This window comes from Macrobrachium nipponense, chromosome 1 (assembly GCF_015104395.2).
Source record: "Macrobrachium nipponense isolate FS-2020 chromosome 1, ASM1510439v2, whole genome shotgun sequence".
Classification (NCBI taxonomy): Eukaryota; Metazoa; Arthropoda; class Malacostraca; order Decapoda; family Palaemonidae; genus Macrobrachium; species Macrobrachium nipponense.
In genome coordinates this window covers 8,399,613-8,419,331 of record NC_087200.1, presented here as the reverse complement: position 1 = coordinate 8,419,331, position 19,719 = coordinate 8,399,613, and the positions used below count along the sequence as shown (strand labels likewise).

The 19,719-nt window shown below is 43.8% G+C and overlaps 2 protein-coding genes across 2 annotated transcripts in view; one reads left to right on the top strand and one right to left on the bottom strand.

Annotated features, from left to right (window-relative positions):
• The window catches only part of LOC135218682 (bromodomain and WD repeat-containing protein 3-like), a 282,487-nt gene that overhangs the window by 192,013 nt on the left and 70,755 nt on the right, over positions 1-19,719 (top strand).
• Positions 1-19,719, bottom strand: part of LOC135220034 (bromodomain and WD repeat-containing protein 3-like) — a 44,271-nt gene that overhangs the window by 8,794 nt on the left and 15,758 nt on the right. The window contains exon 4 of the mRNA XM_064257367.1: positions 7,349-7,558. Coding sequence (XP_064113437.1) covers positions 7,349-7,558 — 210 coding nt within the window. The remainder of the gene's footprint in view (positions 1-7,348; positions 7,559-19,719) is intronic.

The window sequence follows — 19,719 nt, the reverse complement described above, 5'->3', positions numbered from 1 at the left end:
GGGTTACGACGGTTTCCGGCTTACGACGTTCCGAGGTTACGACGCTTTTTCTTAAATATTCAATGGAAAAATCCGTCCTGGGTTACGACGCTTGTTCCGAGGTTACGACGCTGACGCTTCCGACGCTCCGAGTTAACGACGCTTTTAAAAAAACGCATACTATGATAAAAATCCTTTATAGTTTAGCACAGTATATTAATAAAAATAAGTTTCTGGTTAGATTACAACAAAAATTTTGAGATATGATGATTTTCGACACTTTTTATGTTGTATTTTTCTATGTTTTTTTAGTGACGCCTCATATGCGGAACTAGTTTCCGAGCGAATGAATACATTCTAGTTTACATATAACAGTCCAAAAGCGCAAATAATGAAAAAATCATTGCTTGTTTCCAGTAATAATAACAAAACGAAGTTTCTGGTTAGATTACAAGAACGCAAATTCCAAGTATCCAAAGAGAGACATTATCCAGTAATTTGATCAGAGAGAGAGAGAGAGAGAGAGAGAGAGAGAGAGAGAGAGAGAGAGGAGAGAGAGAGATGAGAGCGTCTTCCGATGCTCCGAGTTAAGGACAGAGAAGTGTTCGTTTCGTTAAACGGCCTCTGACTCATGCCAGTAAATGTTTTTGTTGATACTAATAATATAACGCCTATTTAAAGATACGTTTACTTTAATTAGTCTATATGATACGTAAATAGTAATCAACTGTTCTTGTAGCCCTCAATATTTGGCAAAATCGAAGTATCCAAAGAGAGACATTATCCAGTACGTAATTTTGATCAGAGAGAGAGAGAGAGAGAGAGCGAGAGAGAGAGAGAGAGAGACGCTTTGGCAACAATGGTCTCGGGGGTTTTTATAGCTTCCTTCTGCTTGATGATCGTGGATATTGTAGAAGGATTTCGACCATACTCGTTTGCCAAATCGACGATACGAACGCCACGTTCATGCTTTGCTATAATTTCATGTTTTGCTTCCATCGAAATCATTTTCTTGGGTTTTTTCTTATCACCTGCTTTGTCTTTAGCTTTGAGCCCATGGTTAATAATAAAATAGACAAAATAAGACGAAAAATAGGCGCAAATACAACGAACTAAACAACGACGTGTTAACATGCAGCACCAACAAACAAACAGACTGAACGCCATTTATCGGTCGCCTATACAACTAACACTCATCGCAAAATCGTATCTCAAATATTTCGTTGTATATCAAAGCTTGTATTTTCGCAAATTTTCTGTTATATCTCAAAACATTCGTATATTAGGGCAATCGTATGTCAAGTTTCCAATGTAATTTGATCAGAGAGAGAGAGAGAGAGAGAGAGAGAGAGACGCTTTGGCAACAATGGTCTCGGGGATTGACGTAACGTTTATTTTCTGAACAGATAGGACAGAGAAGTGTTCGTTTCATTAAACGGCCTCTGACTCATGGCAGGAAATGTTTTGTTGATACTAATATATAAGCCTATTTAAAGATACATTTACTTTAATTAGTCTATATGATACATAAATAGTAATCAGCTGTTCTTGTAGCCCTCAAGATTTGCAAAATCACTCCAGGTTGTACATAAAACTTCAAGAATGTAGTGTCACCAGAGGATTACAATAGTTTTTACCTTCAAGAACCAGCATTCTTTTATGAAAATAACTCCAGGTTGTACATAAAACTACAGGAAACGACATGTAGTGTAAACCAAAGGATTACAAGTAGGTTTTTATAATTTCTTTTTATTAGTTTAAGACATATTCCAAGCGTCGTTCCGGCTTACGACGATTTTCGGCTTACGACGCGTCTCAAGAACGGAACCCCCGTCGTAACCCGGGGACTGCCTGTATATATATATATATATATATATACACACACACACACACACACACATATATATATATATATATATATATATATATATATATATATATATATAGATATTAGTATATATATATATTATATAATATACAGTGGTACTCATACGAAAGTCCCAGCTTTCGAAAAATTTAAGTTACGAAAGCAAATATGAAGATTTTTTTTACTCTCTCCCATCATGCATCTACGTAAAGGCGTTCTTCTTCAGCCATTGCTTCGCACCAGCATTATCGTACGCATGCGGAATTCGTTCATCCTATACGGTTTCGTTTATTAACGTAAATTCGTTAGTGATTTCGTTTGTACTACTTTATCGTGTTGTGTGAGAACTTTAGTACATATACTACATACTTAATTACGTACGGTATATATGTAGTCATGGGTCCCAAGAAAGTTGCTGAAGTTCACGGAAAGAGGAGGATGCTTTTTATGGAGACGAAGATTGAGATTATTAAAAAATATGAAGCTGGCATGTGGTTGAGTGTGATCGCTAAGGAATACGGCCAAAATCCGTCGACGATAGGCACCATCCTTAAGCAGAAGGAAGCCATCAAAGCAGCTACACCTTCCAAGGGCGTCGTGACTATTTTGTCTAACAAAAGGAGGCCACGTGCACGACGAGATGGAGAGGCTGCTTCTTGTCTCGATAAAAAGAAAAAGAAATCGCTGGCGATACGATAACCGAGACGGCAATCTGTCATAAGGCCAGCGCTATTTTCAGTGATCTGATTGCCCAGGCCAAAGATGGCAGAGGAGAAGGGACATCGATGCCACCCCAGACTGGCAACCATTCGGTGGTGAGGCATGGGGAGCCGGCCAGCTTGGACACGAAAGTGACCGAAGCCTTTATTAAGACGTTCGACGAGATGACGATCAAGGAAGGCTACAGTTCTCAGCAAGTCTTCAACTGCGATGAGACTGGCCTTTTTTGGAAAAAAATGCCTCGTTGGATGTACATCACAGAGGAAGAGAAGAAGCTACCCGGGCATAAGCCTATGAAAGACAGGCTTACGCTCGAACTTTGTTCGAACGCCAGTGGGGATTGCAAGGTGAAGTCCCTACTTGTGTATCATTCGGAGACTCCTCGAGCCTTGAAGGCCCACAAAGTGCTAAAGGAGAAGCTTCCTGTGATGTGGAGGGCTAATGCGAAAGCCTGGGTAACGAGACTTTTGTTCACCGAGTGGGTAAATCTCTGTTTCGGCCGTAGATTGGGTGAAGAGTGGTCAAACACTGATCATCTATGCCAGTCTTTTCTTAACCGCTGGTCGAGAGTTGGGTTTTTTCCTCTCTTGGCCTTTCCCCGGTTCTTTGCCCGTTTAATTTCCTTTAGTGTGTGTGTGTGTGTGTTTTTAACTGGTATTATGGCTTCTTCTGCTCCTTCTCGACGTCAGCGTATGTGCCCCGGAGTTCCTGGGTGTTCCTGGGTTCCCGTGTTGTCATTTTTTTTGGCTTCATCAAGAGACAGACCCTCACATCACATGCAGTACGTGTCATTCGAAATTTTGTACAATTACGAATCCCTGTACGGAATGACGAGCATGGCCTAAGGATCAGTGGAGGAAGTTTTATGGTATGGTAAGAGGGAACATCGGAGAGTCTCCACTCTTCCTATTTGGGAGGGCTTTGCTCCTATTCCCGATGTTTTGTCTTCCGTAGTAGTCAACCCCCATAGTAGCGTTGTCCCTGCATCTCCTTCCTTTTCTTCCATTGATTCGTCGATGGAAGCTGGAGAGGAGTAAACACTACTGAGAAGCATATTTTTATGTTGTCTGGAACATAAAAATAAAGTACAGTAAGTAAGGCTGTAGTACTCACCAGCATCATGCCAGTTCCAACATATGATGTGTCTGATCTTCAATCCGCCCATAAGAATGAAGGAGGAAATGGAGAAAGAAAGATACGTCATCTCATTTATTCTCTTTCCCCATAATCATCTTAGGCATGATACGAACTGTCCCGCCAGGGGTACAAGATGAGTTACACAACTTGTTGGGCAGACACCAATGGACCCAAGGAAAAAGTTTCGAAGGACCGGTTGGCAAAATCTTTTAGGTGAAAGTAGGTGAAAGTGGTCTGCCGAAGCCAGGAGCCAGCATTCAAAATCTATAAGCAGACAAGTTCTTAAAAGCCAAAGGGGAACTTGTTCCTCTGATGTCACTTGCTCTTGCATTGGAGATAGAACTTGAAGATGAGGAGCAGGCTTGCCTAATCACCTCACATAGCCAAAATGAATCAGTATTCTTGGACAATTCCTACTTGGCTGGGCCTGTGCTAACAAAAAAAAGTTTACGATACCTAGGTCTTGGGTGGCGGGTCCATTTTAGACAGCAAAACAGTGTTCTGACGGGACAAAGCAGTAACTTGAGGATCATTGTTAACAGATTCCTTCAGGGAAGGAATGGAAAAGGAGGCAAATCTGTCATCATGAACCGGGACAAATTCAAAGGCTACTTAACCCCAAACCCTAGTGTGTTTTACATCATACTCTAGCCGTGGAGCTCTTAAAACTCTCTTCAAGAAAGCCAAAGCCAGAAGGAAAACTGTTTTTAAAGTCAGTTCACTGTATGACGATTGATGTAGTGGTTCAAATGGAGCTCAAGTGAGACTAATAAGAACCAGACTAAAGTCCCACGTAGGTGGTTTGAGTTCTCTAGGTGAACAAGGAGGAATTTCTCTCAGTGCCTCTGATAAAAGAGACAGAAGGTCTGGGAACTACTCTGCTTGGGGCCACAAAGGAGCTACCACAGTCATTCTCAGATTTCTGGAACTTATCACCTCTGTTTAGAACATGACAAATCAGGCATTATGGAAGGAAGGCGTACACTTCTAGATTGTCCCAAGGATGCTGAAGGGTATTCTCCACCACAGTGAATGGATCTGGGATCACCGACCAGTAGACCTCTAGCTTCCTGTTGAAACATGTAGCAAATAGGTCTAACATGGCTCTACCCCTTAAATGAAATAGCCTGCCTACTATGTCCTGATACAGAGACCACTCCGTACCTAGAACTTGACTCCGACAACTTAGCAGAGTTGTTGATCTCCCACTGGTGTAATTCGACTGCCAACGAGTGAAGGTGGTGAGACACCAGCCCCCATTAGTTCACATATGCTGCCACCATGACATCAGAACGATGCGGTGACCCACCAACCTCTCTTAAAACTCCTGAAGACCCAGGAAAGCTGCTTTCTATTCCAACACAATGTGGAATAGTTTGCCAGAGAGCTCCACGCCCCCAAGGTCAGGAGCTCTTTGAGATGAGCAACCCAACCTTCAGAGAAACATTCAAGAACAGGAGAAGATCTGGAGGGGGTGAAGAGGACTTCCACTGTCAGGTTCTGATCATCCAACCACCACAGGTGGTCATTTCTTACCTCTGTCGACAGAGGGACCTGGAGCTGAGGGGAATCTCCTGCTGGGGACCAAACCCCTTCAGTCTCCACTGCAAGTATCGATTGTGAGAGAGCCATGAGAGACCAACTTCTCAAAAGAGCGCAAGAGACCCAAAAGTAGTCTTGCCACTGGTAAGCTGGTTAGTGTTATTCGGTAGTGTACTTTAAGTACAGTTACCTTGCGTGTTGAAAAAGAAAACAAAAATAGGGTTTGCTTTTTTGTTTTGTTTACAAAATGTATTTTATAAAGTATATTTGATTTTGAAATATGACAAAGTTGGTTAATAAGCATAGTTTAAATGTTTCTGGTTTAGGTAAGTATTGATAAGGTAGCACAGTTGGTTATAAAATAATGATGCATAAACAGCATTTCAAGTTTTTTAGTAAATATAACATTAAAATACTGTACAAAGGCATGGATAGTGAATACTTATGTACTGCACCCGTTCTGAATATAGTAATATCTTGACTTAAGGCAATTTTGTGATACAAAATGGTTCTTGGTCTCTCAACCTATTTTATATAAGAAGGATACCTATGTACCTCTAGTGAATTGCACCATTCTTGGCCTTGACTAGCAAGGTTTTTGGTATAATCAACTTGTTTTGCTTTAAATGGGACATTTCATTTAATTATAAACCAGCAATACAGAAAGTTCACATGAACTAAAAGATTCACTTTGTAACCTTTCATGAATTACACACTTCCTCAGTACATTCTTTACCATTTATTGACATTGAGATATCTACCATCTTTTCTTAACCTCAACAATTGTAGCATTTAATCTTTAAACAAATTACAGTTACATGTTCTTCACTTATCAGTAATCTACTTTTTATTCATCCCAGAAATCGGGGTTCCCTCTCAAGTTCTGGTCTCTATTCTACCTAGGCAACTTTGCAATCCTTCCTCCATCAAAAGATTTTATTGTAACTGAGGTTTGTTTGAACAGCTTTTCATCCTCTCCAAATACTCTGTACATTAAATTTCTCTCTTTAACAATTCCATAAATTTAAGACTCTTCTTCCCTACTTTTTATCATGAATATTTTTTTTATTTACATCATTTTATGGCAAGTTAGAAAATGTCAAGTTTATGCCACTATGTCAGTGAACTCTGGGATATCAACTGAATCATTGCTAATCAAACAGAAAGAGTTTTTGTATCCTTTTGAATACAATTTTTATGAATTCCCACAGCACTTCATTCAAGTTTACTTGCTTCAATGATCACCTATTGTAGTTGCACTGGTCATACCACCAAACTAATATGACACACTGTGCTACTCTAGACCACTGTATTTTGTTTATCCTTCTAACCTTAAAGCAAACTCAATGACTGATGCATTAGGTTGTGACCATAATATTATGCTATGATAATGCAAAGAATAAATAGGGGTGGTTGCCCTATCATTTCATCGGGTAGTAAAAATGAACATCTAATTTCTCTTCAAGTTGAACTACTACTCTACCAAAGGAGACAAACATATTCATTGTGTTGACGGTCCATTCCTGGTCAAATTAAAATACTTCATTCCAATCTGTAAACTATGAACAGTGCAAAGGTTAGTATAACTATGTATCTAAACCTTGAACGCAATATATAAATTGCAATATGTTAACAGACATGTAATAGAATAAAACATTAAGACCCTACTGATATCAACAAATATGGATGAGTAGCATGTCAGTTATCTTGCATAAGTATGACATGAGACTTGCACACAGAACGGCCACAAAATTTGAAATAACTTTCCTTTTCCCTATATTCAAATTTAAAACATTTTTATTTAGAGTGGTCTTCTAGCTATTATACTTTGTATCCTAATCTGTTTCTCTTTGGGCATTAAATGACAATAGTGACACTGTGAGTAGGAGGCTCCCTCTGGTGAGCATTACTCACCAGGCAGTGACAAAAATGAATTTTTCTTCTAAACCTGATAACTTTCTTCTGGCACATACCACCATTTCACATAACTTAGTTAGTTTTCATTACTAGTTTTTTTTAAGTAATGTGGAAAATTGTATTTTATCTATGGTATATCCAAGGCAATGCTTGGGCTAAGAATAACAAAATACATTCATAGCTTACCTGTTCTCCAATGTCTGTTTGACCAGCCACATCATAAGTTGCCTTAAGTATCAAGAAGTCTAATACATCAGGCATGTCATGGTACTTGATGGTAAATGAATCTGAGGTAAGCTTACCCGTTCCAGCTTCTAAAATACCAAGTTTAAGGCAACACAACCTTGGTGGTTTTATTTCATACTTAATTCCTATAATTTTTACATATTCTTGGTCCTGAAAAAAAAAATCATAAGAATATTCATTAAATCTTACAAGACTAGTATATAGTGCTATTAATATAAAAGCTATAATGGACCACTACATATTTATAAAAGACCAATGTAAAATATTTCAGTAAACTGCTGCCTTAACCCTTTTGCTGCAGGCCTGTAATCACCACCAGTGATAAGATCGGTGTCTTGCCTAATCATTAAACAGACTAATTTTCTCCCTTGTATGTTGTATTTAAATAGTATTTTAATTACTTTAAGTATTATATGGTAATGTCATTATTATGTATTATATAGTACTATTGTTGTCATCTCCAAGAAAAGTTTTTGAACACCCTTTTCACCAAACCGAATCTTTAATGGTTTTCCATTCACACATTGCATCACATTTTCTTTGATGACTCACACCACATCTGATGGTTTTACAAATCTGCGGCCTATTCTGTCATTTCCTCTGATTTGTGATCATCTCTGATAAAACCTGAAGTTAAGATATTATCTAAGGTAGGTTAGTAAACCTCATAATGTAAACTACTGTCACTATCAGAACTATTGTATAGTTCAATTTCACTACTATGTCTGTCATTCGAAAATAAAAGCCTAGTATTACTCATCATTGAGTAAAACCCCCTCCATGGCAATTTGATGGTTACCAAAGGTCTACCCCTTGTCCCAAAATTATCCTGTAAGTTGGAATTCAAATGCTGCTGTTTGTCACTAGAATACAAACAAAAGCTCCTTACTAGAACCAAAAGTTATAAATGAGGAGGTTAGTCCATTTAATGGATGTGACCTTTTTAGTGAATGAGATGATCAGTCCCATGCAGCAAAAGGGTTAACTGGCTGAAATGTAATTTTCCAAACTATGGACCCTAATTCTTCCGTGCAATTCAACAACTGACCATTAAAATTTTAAAATATGAAACAATCATACTTTGACTAAAATAGTAATAAAACACCACCAAGAAACCACACGAAGGGCAACACAAAAATTTTTAAAATAAAATTTTGTATATACTTATCCAGTAATGACATAGCTATAGTTTTCCACGTATGGCAGCCTTCATTCAAATTTCATTTCATGGGGAATGCTTCAATTGCTCAGTATAGGTATACAGTGCTGGCCCCTAACAGCCATATTAGGAATGACTTAACTAATCACCTCATTCTGTTTTATGCATAATGCCCGTCAGAGGGGAGGAGGAGGGAGGGCTCTGATCAAGTATTACTGGTAAGTATTTACAAATCTTTATTTTATTATAAAAATGTCATTTTTGTACAAGTCACTGATACCAAATTGAAAGGAGGTGGGATCATGGGCATATTCTACTCCAAAACATTAGGCCATGTAATGAATTTGAAGTAGAAAAGTTGCTAGCATTGAAAACAATGCTTGCCATTTCTTATCAGTTAAAGTTTCTTCAGATGGATACTGCCTCTGGTTGGTGCTCATCTCAACTCATAGTGGCATGGCAGTATAGCCAAGGGTTGCCTACTATTTAGGGGGAACTTTGCTGTAAGAGAAGTGCCCCAATTGTTAGCAAAGAATGATAGGTGCCTGCCGTTCCCCTGGGTGCAGCACCAAAATAAAAACAACCACAAAACACTGACACCTACATACACCGAAATAGTCATGACCTACCCACCGAGAGTGATGGGTGCTCCAGGCACATCGTACCCCTTGGCTCTCAAATTCAGCATCTTACTGAAAAGGCGAAGAGATAGCTTCCTTCCGTGATGCCATGCCAGTCACTATAAAATGGGTCTCGAAGTATCAAAAAATATCGTCACTGTTTAAGCTTTCATAAAAAATATAGTAAGAAACAAAGATCAACTTACACTTTTGGTAGTTCAACAGTAGAAATTGGGGTTAAAGAGCAAATAGTGTTTGAAAACTAAGGAGGTAGAGGCTGTTTTGACGTCATCAGCTTCACTTCAAAGTAGGCAAAAAGTACTCCATGCACTGAGTGTGACTCAAAAGAGAAGTCCATATAAAATGGAAGACAATACATTTAGACAGAGGAAGGGCGGAATTACTGAAAAACTCCAACTGGACAGAGAGCTTTCTATACTACTTCTGAGCTGTGGAGCACTACCGAGTGCTTGTAGCAAGAGCTAGAGCCACACGAGCTAGGTGTCAGGAGGGCTAAGGACTCTGGAGCTGACAGACACTCTGACCATGCCTAGTCAACTGAGCTAGCAAGTCGTTCGTCAATTTACTCTGTAAGGCAGTCAGAACCTCCTTCACAGTGTCTTGAGGGAACAAATGCAACTTATCGAGGGATGAAAACAAGAAGGTCAACTTCTGAGTAACTGCCACCCCTTCAGTAGCAAAGGAACACCAAAGCTCTTGCTTTCTGGGGATCCCCATGGTGAAAAGCTAGGCTAATGATTCGAACCATCTGTAACCACCTTATAGGCACATGAAAGAATGCCTAACAAGTCTGAAGAGAGGTCCTCTACATGTACTGGACAGTCCTCTATCTTCCTGGCTAATGCGCCAACTGTTCATTCCGTTGGGATCTCCTCCAGGAAGAGCCGAGCACTAACTTGGGAAGGCAAGGATCAGAAGGAAGCTTCCTCATGAGGAAAGTGGAAGAAGGCAAACTGGGAGGCACTGGTACAAAGAAGTCCGAGAAGTTTGCTATAAGAAACCTCAGAAGGCTAGAATATGAAGAAGCAAGAGCATTGTCATGATCTGGATCTTCAACATAAGAAGAGATGGATGACAAAGATTGATTCCCCCCTCTTGGCAACAGACATCTTCCTCTTAAGGAAGCCATACCCAACCCCAAGTGTCAGCAAATAGGGGCTAGCGAAGGATCCCCGTGTCGACAAAAATGGATGAGAAGGTGGTGCCAGGCTCCAACAGCTGGCGCCAAACTACCAATAACTGGCAGTGGGTGAGGTGTAGAAAAATGCCAAATATGACGCTCATCAGTAGAATCAGTACTATCTTGATGAGGAGCAGAGTCCTGATCCACTTCCTCTTTGTCAGGTGACATGAGCAAACAAGGTTGTATTTCCACCTTGAGGAGCGGTAGCCTTCTTAAGAAAACCCATCAGATCGGGAAGTTGCTGATGAAGTGGAGCTAAAGGTGAATCCTCTAAACCGGTGGTTTCTCAACCTGGGGTCTGCAGATGTAATCCAGGGGGCCACAACTCTGAATCAAAATTAGATCATATATATATATATATATATATATATATATATATATATATATATATAGATATATATATATATATATAATATATATATATATATATATATACTCAGTGGTACTCTCTCGACATATGAAAGGCTCAACTTACGAAAAACTCGAGATACGAAAGCAAATACGAAAAATTTTACAGCTCTACATACGAAAATTGCTCAAGTTACAAAAGGTTGTTGCTGTAAAGTCCCGAGATTCGCCCGGACCACGAGAACAATTTTAAAACTCCCGCGCCGCCAAACTGAGTAAACTCGCCACCATTCTCCCGCTCTCCCGGGCCATTGGTTTCCTGATGCTAGTCACCCCATAAGATCGGATGCTGTAAATATGACAATTTGTCGAAAATTGCATTTTTCCTAACTATACAAACCTGAGGTCCTTTAACAATAGGAAGGTAACTAGCGGCAGCTGGGACGGTCGTAAGCTTCGAACAAGGGGAGAACGGTAGTTAACTGCTTGTCCGATCGTGCGTGCGCCGCGCGCCCGAGAGGTGAAGAAATCACTTTTGCTTTAGGCCCATGCAAAAAAGTTGTTGCAGAGTGAGGGGTGGCATGAGGTGGGACTATATGTAAAGGACCTCAGGTTTGTATAGTTAGGAAAAATGCAATTTTCGACAAATTGTCATTTGTTCCGATACGTAATACAAACCCTCGGTCCTTTAACAATAGGAAGACTCACTTATTGGTGGGAGGAATCTGAGTCTTTTTGGTGAACAGACTGGTGTTCGTCCAACCCTGGAGTGCCTCCCTGGTCGTAAGAGCAAAGGAGGGATCCAAACCTCTGTCCGATTGATCGGGGTGTGCACCGCAGGATCAATGGTCAGACCTCTGGGCCAAGTACTAAGAGAGAGGCAAGCGTATCTCTTCGTACCAGCAAGCAAGAACTTGTTCCTGTTTGCAAGAGACAATCATAAAATGATGGGTTTGTCTCAAGTTGGCATCCACTTCCTACCCCCTTGTTTGGAGGAAGTGGTGGATATTACTCCTATCCCTACTGAAAGGGATAGGATGGTGCTCTATTGAGTAGCTCACCTGCATCTCGTCCTTACCCAGCAGGGTGACGACCGTGTCCCTCTACCCAGAGGTAGAGGGGAGAAAAAGATGGGAAGAGGAGCCAGTCACACTCTCATTCACTCATCCATTCTTACGGTCACACCAGGACTCGATGCTGTTCAGCCTGCGAGGGTCTGGGTTAACTACACGTGTTGAGCAACCACCACGGTTCCCAAGGAAAATGATCCAAGGATCTGTGGGCAATATCCCGAAGGTAGGAAGGTGCATGCGGTCCGGTTGGACCAGGCCCCTGCCTTCACTACCTGCGCCACGGAGAAGTTCTTGCGGAACGCGAGAGAATGATGAAGAGGCGTCCACACTCATCCTGGGTGTCGAGTTTCTTCAGACAGCTCCGTCGCGCCTTCACAGGACAAAGCAGCATAGCCTTCGTATCGGAGGCGGTGAAGTCCATTAGGGAGGGTATTGTGAAGGACTCGAACCAATCGTCAGTTACCGAAGGGTTCTGAGTCTTCGCTACGAAGATCGGTACGAAATCGAGCGTCACAAATCCCCATCCCCTGTGCTTGACTTCGCAAGAAAAGTCATGCAGTTACCTAAGACGAAAAGAAGGGAATAGTCGTATGACCTATCCCTCTTCTCGACTTTGGTTATGTACAGTATACTCATACTGACAAGCTATTAAGACGAAGTAATGATTGCTCTGGAACAACCGAACTAAGTCCACAGCATAGTTCGTAACTGACTAGGGCGCTCTGACAGCTGCCGACTGACTGGTTCGGAATCGGTAGTGAGGCAAGTTGTCCAAGCATCCGGGTAAGTTCACGTGACCTTTGCCCTTTAAAGAGTTATGCTGAGAGACCAAACAAATAATATATTTGTTAGTCACCGATGCCGGACGGCGCGGTGATGATTCTCTTAATGCATAAGCTCAAAAGGTGAAAGTCAATTGCCTTCAAAAGACCGAGGTCCCTGATGGCAAGAAAATCTCATAGACGTTGAATCTCAGCTTAAGGAGAAACAACACTATGTGACGTTGAAGACGAAGGTAGGCAATGAAAGCAACCTACGTCTTCCAGCTGAATCGAGAGAAGGAATCTCAAGATTCTAAACCTGTGCTTACAAATGACTGAAAACGCTAACCGCCATTTCATTGCTGTTCGGTGTGCAATGAAAGCGGGGCGTTCTTCAGTAATGAAACACAGGGGAGAGCTGCCTGAAGAACTGCTTCTCATGGCTGAACGTTTGGAAGTAGAGCTGGCAGGTGTGGGAGTAGGCGATGTCTTTCAATACATCTGCTAATCCGGGGTGAACAATGAACAATTGCACACCTCCGATACAAGATATTTTGAAGACAAACTCAGATTCCGCAAAAATCATTCGCATTATCGTGATACGATGCAGCAGAGACTATTACAGAATTCTGTTACCGTGCGGTAAACAGAAAGATGAGAGTCGAATAGATATCTCTGTTTTAAATTCTCGCAATACCGAAGACGATGAATACTAGTGTCACAGCAGTAGATGGTCATTCATGTATGCGAGAATCCCCGTTAATCAGAGACTTAAGTCTGTGATTGTTGGGCAGAGATACGGTTGGTATTCAATCAAAGGAGGTGAGAAAGACATAACCAACCGTGCATCTAGAAGCGGCAGCTGGTACTGAGTTTGCCTCGGGCAATTTTTCAATACGCAGTAGCTGTCGCTGACTCGTCATCCTGAGTTGCCAAGTAATCCTTTCCACGAAGGAATGGCGTTTCGGCTAGAACCACCGAGCATAAAAAGATATGCTCGAGCAATTATATTTTATGCGAAACGAATTTCGGTAAATATAAAAGCTTAAATGGTGTTGTGTGGACAACCACCTAAGTATATAAAATTGAAACTGGAAACTCCTGGGAGGTTGCAGGCAACCCCGAGTTGCAGTTCAATTAGAATACTTCTCGTCTAAGTCGCAATCCGTAGAATAACCAGGATATGCGCCTACCCCTCGGACCATTCAACTGCTTAGCAGAATCATGTCGCGAGGTTAATATACGTAGTATATTTGTAGGATTCTGAACAACGATCTCCATCCTAAATTCTTTCCCTTCAAGAAAACAAAAATAAGGATTGGAGATCGACCGCCTTCGATCTCTAAGAAAGAGAGAGAAGGAGAAGTCTTCCCGGAGGAAAGCTTCAATGGTGCACAGAATAACAAGACGAAAATTCAAGCCAAACTGGATATTCCTGTCCGTTGTTCTCTCTAATCCAAGGCTGGCCACCACTGTGAGATATCTTCCTTCGGCGACAGTCTATCTTCCAACGCTAAGAACTCCAGGAATTCGAGCATTCGGCGAGATCCCCGATTATCGTGGTAACAATTATCGGGAATACTCGTCTAACTCCCTTGGACAGTGGTCTCGCCATATGTGCTAGAAATTCTGCAGAATTCTAAGCGCCCAGCGAAACCCCCACCGCATTCGTTAAACGAATATCGGTTGGTTGTCCTCTCGATTCCCGTAGAGGTGCAGGGTCCCTCCTCCACGACCGGGGTTACGTCAGGTAGGACCCGAAGGTCCCCCCGATAGCGCAGTCCCCAATCGTGGGATCCTACAGAGAAGTCTGTAGGATCCTACCCCTTTCCCTCATAGCCGTAAGGAGAGAGGGAATGGGGAAGGAAAGGGATATTGCTCGCCCTTCCAGCGGCACTAGCATTGGAGACGAGAGTAGGAGCAGCCATCACCTTGCGGCGATGGCCTTCCTCCCACCCCCCTCCCCCCGAGGAGGTCACGAACTCGTGCTGTAGGTAAGCCTCTGCCACCACTGTGAACTTCGTCCTGGGTGGGCTGATCGACACCTGACAGGAGAGCCAAAACCGTCCTCTGACTCATTCCAGTCCTCGTCGAGATCGAAACCTCTCAGGAGGACGGGGGGGCAAGCCCACCGTCAGTCAGGCTCGAGAACGACTTGAGCCGTGGAGCGGCGATCCTTTCCCCAGGTCGTTGTGCTGACGAATCAGTGCAATAACCTGGGCAAAGTTACTCTGAATCTCGGAATTACAGCGTCTTGAGGAGTAGGACCGTCCAGTCCCTCCAACAAGAGCAGCTCCCAAGACCCTCCTCCTTCAGAAGAAGGACCAGCAACAGATCCCTGACGGTTGCCTCCAATCACTTGCGCGTACGTCCTGGCTGGTCCTAAGACCATACCTGGCACGTGCGGCGTCCGTGACGGGATCGTGAGCGGCGCATCTCTCACGATCACTCCTATATACCTCGCTCTTCCTGGCGTATGCCGAGGAAGTTGAAGGTATCGGAGAGACAGACCTGACGCTACCCCCCCCCCCCCTGACGGTCGCCTCCAATCACTTGCGCGTACGTCCTAGCTGGTCCTAAGACCATACGTGGCACGTGCGGCGTCGTGACGGGATCGTGAGCGGCGCACCTCTCACGATCACTCCTAGCTACCTCGCTCTTCCCGGCGTACCCCGAGGAAGTTTAAGGTAGTGGAGAGACAGACCTGACGCTCCCCCCCCCGCTCGCTGGCAGGACCAGCGTACGTGGGGGGCTGCAGCCGATCACCAACCCGCGGTGGGGATCGATCTGCAGGCCTGGCCGTGCTGCTCACCTGTGGCGAGCGGCTCGACTGAGCACGTCGACCCCGGTCCCGTGCGTCAGACGAGCTGCTGCTGGTCGCCCTATCCGCGCGGTCCCTGTGGGAGCGGCGGTCAGGTGACTTGCAGAGCTCGTTTTCGCGGTGAGACCGGTGAGCGTCCTCAAGGCGCGTCAAACCGCTGGTACCAGCCAAGGCTGGTACCGTATGGTCCGGGGGGACCTACTCCCAGCCTCAGCCCGTGGCTGGTCAGAGACCGTCACGTCTACCAGGGTTACCAGCTGGTCGCTGCAAGAGCGGCCGCTGGCCTGGCGAGAGTCACATGAGCGGCTCTCACCAGCTTCTGCTCCGTGCCGCGGTCCTGGCGCCGAGCGAACTCTGGCGCCAAAATTTTGGCTATACGCTCTCCCGCGGGAGATCGTATACTCGGAATTTCTCACGAACGAGAGACCGAGCCGGAACCTGGCGTAGCGGCAGCGCCGCAAACACCAGGCGAGGAAGTACCGGTGGTAGTCGGTACGCCTCTGGTCCCCATCTTCTTCTTCCTTGTGGAAGAGGAGACGGACCCTGTTCCCGAAAGAGCAGGAGGACCGGCAGAAGAACCCCCCCGTCCCACGGCGTGGAACGAGCCCTTAGAAGTTCCCGAAGGAGTCTTCTTAGGGGGGAAACCCGGGTTACCAGCTGGTCGCTGCGAGAGCGGCCGCTGGCCTGGCGAGAGTCACCTGAGCGGCTCTCACCAGCCTTCTGCTCCGTGCCGCGGTCTTGGCGCCGAGCGAACTCTGGCGCCGAAACTTTGGCTGCACAGTCTCCCGAGGGAGAGCGTACACTCGGGATCTCCCGCGAACGAGAGACCGAGCCGGAACCTGGCGTAGCGGCATCACCGCTAGCACCAGGCGAGGAAGTACCAGAGCTAACCGATACTCCTCTGGTCCCCGTCTATCTCTTCCTTACGGAAGGGGAGACGGGCCCCGCTCCCGAAGGAGCAGGAGGACCAGCAGAAGGACCCCTTAGAATTGTTTCCCAAAGGAGACTCTTAGGGGGGGAGGCAGCCTTCTTCTTCTTCGGCTTATGGGCCTTAGAAGTCGAAGGGGAAGAGGCAGCAGCAGACGATGAAGACGAAGATGACACCTTCCTCTTCTTCTTCCTCTTCTTCGTCAGCTCACGCAGGACAGTCGTCAGGTCCTCCATCCAGGCCGGAGTCGGGCCTATTGCCGAAGCAACACGGCCCGACTGCACCTGTCCGGAAGGACCTGGGACTGGGGAAGACACACCATGGGCAGGACCAGCATGGACAGGCGCAGGAACCAGGAGCAACAGGAACAGCAACCAGCTCAGGAGCGGCAGGAACAGCGGCAGCGGTAAACACAGAAGGGACAGCCAAGCCAGTAGCGGGAACCACATCAGCGGCAGGTACGGCAGGCCCAGCCATCGCCTCGTAGAATCATCGGCAGCCAGCGGGAATCTGGGTACTGGCGGCCGGTCGAGGAGCGAGCTGCTGGAACAGCGGAAGTCTGGGGCAGGCAACAAGAAAACACAGGCGGCGGCGGCATACCCCCCCTCGGTACGGCGGCGACCGGCCCTAGTAGCGGCAGACGGCGTCACCGACACAGCATGGGGAGTGTAGACCAGCGGGGGGAAGCAGCATAAGCGGCCATGGAGGTTGTAGTGTAGACCGTGCCAAGGTCACCGCCCCAGACCTCGCTAGACGCTGCAGCAGATCGTGGATGCTAGCACGCCATGCAGCCGCAGTGGTCCATACCTGTCCAAGGTCGTCTCCCACGGATGTAGCACCTGCGGTAGCACAGACAGATTAGTAAGAGGGGTTCCCTCACGCACGGGGGGGAGACATGCCCCACCCCGAACGCAAGGAAGACCCCAAATACAAAATACAACGAGGAAGCTGAGCGGGGGTCAGGAAAGAAGACGAAGAATCGGATACCAAGGGAGTCGCGGGAGAGCTTTCCGACGACTTCCTGGCAGACCTTCGCTTCCTCTACCCCCGCACAGCAGTGAAAAGTAATATGAAAAGGAAACAGAAATACTGCACTTGCAATTCCACTTCATGAACTTAAGGGGAAAAGGGGAAATCAATCCCGTAAGAGCGGACTTGATCCATAATAATATGATGCTATCATAAATTATAAGAAAAATGAAAACAGAATACTGCACTTGCGATTTCACTTTCACAGAAAATCAAACGTAAGGATCAATTCCCGGGTAAGAGCGGAAATTGATCCAAAATTAAATTTGATGCAATTAATAAATGAAAATGAAAAGAATACTGCATTGCAAATCCACTTTCATGCATTCTATCCATAAAAATAAGAGGCTCGTGCCGAGCGCAATCACGCTCTCGGCAACGAACGCACAGGGCAAAATATAATGAAAAGAGTACTTACATCTTTCAATTACACACTTTCACCCAAAATGCATGACTTGGCGCGAGCGCGACCGCCCTCGGCACCGAGACATAATTCAAGGGTATCAATTTCATGAAAAGAGCGGAAATCGCCGCTCTACGGCGATAGCTCCATGTTGGCTCATAATTAAGTAATGAAAATGAAAACAGTGTACTTACAGTTTCATTTTCAAGTCAAACAAACATTAGCAGAAAACACAATGTAAACAAAGCATACGACGATGAAGCGGGCAGAGAGCGATGACGAACACGTCCTTCCCACCCGCGGCCGAAAGCAAAAGTGATTCTTCACCTCTCGCCCGCGCACGATCGGACAAGCAGTTAACTACCGTTCTCCCCTTGTTCGAAGCTTACGACCGTCCCGCTGCCGCTAGTTACCTTCCTATTGTTAAAGGACCGAGGGTTTGTATTACGTATCGGAACAATGAAAAAACTTATTCATGCAATACATTTAATAAAAAAAAAGCATTAGGTAAAGATAAAATAAAGAATAGAAATGGATGGTTATTATACTGTTTGGTAGTTTCAGTAGTTGAAGAGAGATAATGAAAATTTATGGCTTACTGTGTGCTAGGAAAAGTGATTGCTTGGCGATCGTTCGATACTCGTAAGTGCTGGATGTAAACAGAAGTTTGGAAGCTTTTTTTTTGTTTGTTTATTATACTTAATGGTTACTTAATAACTATTTGAAATGAGTACATGGCAATACATTTGATAAAAAAAAAAATTGTGAATTAGATATAAAATATAAATAATCAGACTGCTATCATCGAAGCCAAGAAATACGTATTTTTCAGAATTCTTCTTCTGTTTTAATATTAAGTTACGTATATGTTTCATTATAGCTGTGAGTAACTCGGTATCTCCATTAGGTAAAGATAGAATAAAGAATAGAAATAATGGTTATTATACTGTTTGGTAGTTTCATTAGTTGAAGAGATACTAATGAAAATTTACGGCTTACTGTGTCCTAGGAAAAGTGATTGCTTGGCGTTCGTTCGGTACTCGTAAGAGCTGAATGTAAACAATCGATTGTTAGGTTTTTTTTGTTTGTTTGTTTGTGTATTATAGTTAATGATTATTTAATAATTATTTGAAATGAGTACATACTGATTATTTATACATTTTATTGCCATATTCTAAGCTTTTAGCTTCTTAGGTTTAGATGTCAGAATCATAGACTAGGCTACAGTAGCAACCGCTAACATAGACTAGGCTTATTGCTAAGACATATGCTAAAGTCCTAATATATGCAGTAAAAATGGGGTTGAACATTACATGCAGTTGAATATTACTCAAGTATGTACAGTATTTTGCCTTTTTGGAGTCATATTTCTTACGTCGGATCAGTGTCGTAACCCTAGAACATGTGTTGTAGGCCTGGAAATAATTTACTGGGGTGTTTTTCGAGGGCTTGGAACAGATTAGCCATTTTACATGTAAAATGTGGTCCAAGATACGAAAACCTCATGATACGAAGGGCGCCTCGGAACGGATTAATTTCGTATCTCGAGGTACTACTGTATGTATGTATATGTGTATATATATATGTTTTATTTACTATTCTTTGCATTTAAAATTCGAGTATGAAACTGACATCTCAGAGATTCAAGACTATCAAAGTGGTAAGACTGGAGCTATAAACATCCAGCACAGGATCGAGCTTCAACAGGTTCTCGCTGTACGTACAGTAGGAACGTTTTTAAACTTCTGAACAGACAATGGCATTCAGGATTAGGCTGATGTGATTGGAGCAAGTTCATAGTCAGTGTGTATGTGTTTGATTACTAGCTCTGATATTCAGCTCCATCAACTCAATCAGTGACCAATTTATTGTGAATATCAGATCGTATGATGGACTGGTGGTTAAAAACCGAAGCACGTTTATTTGTTGGGGCAATGAAGGTGAACAGAAAATTTGTCCAATGAA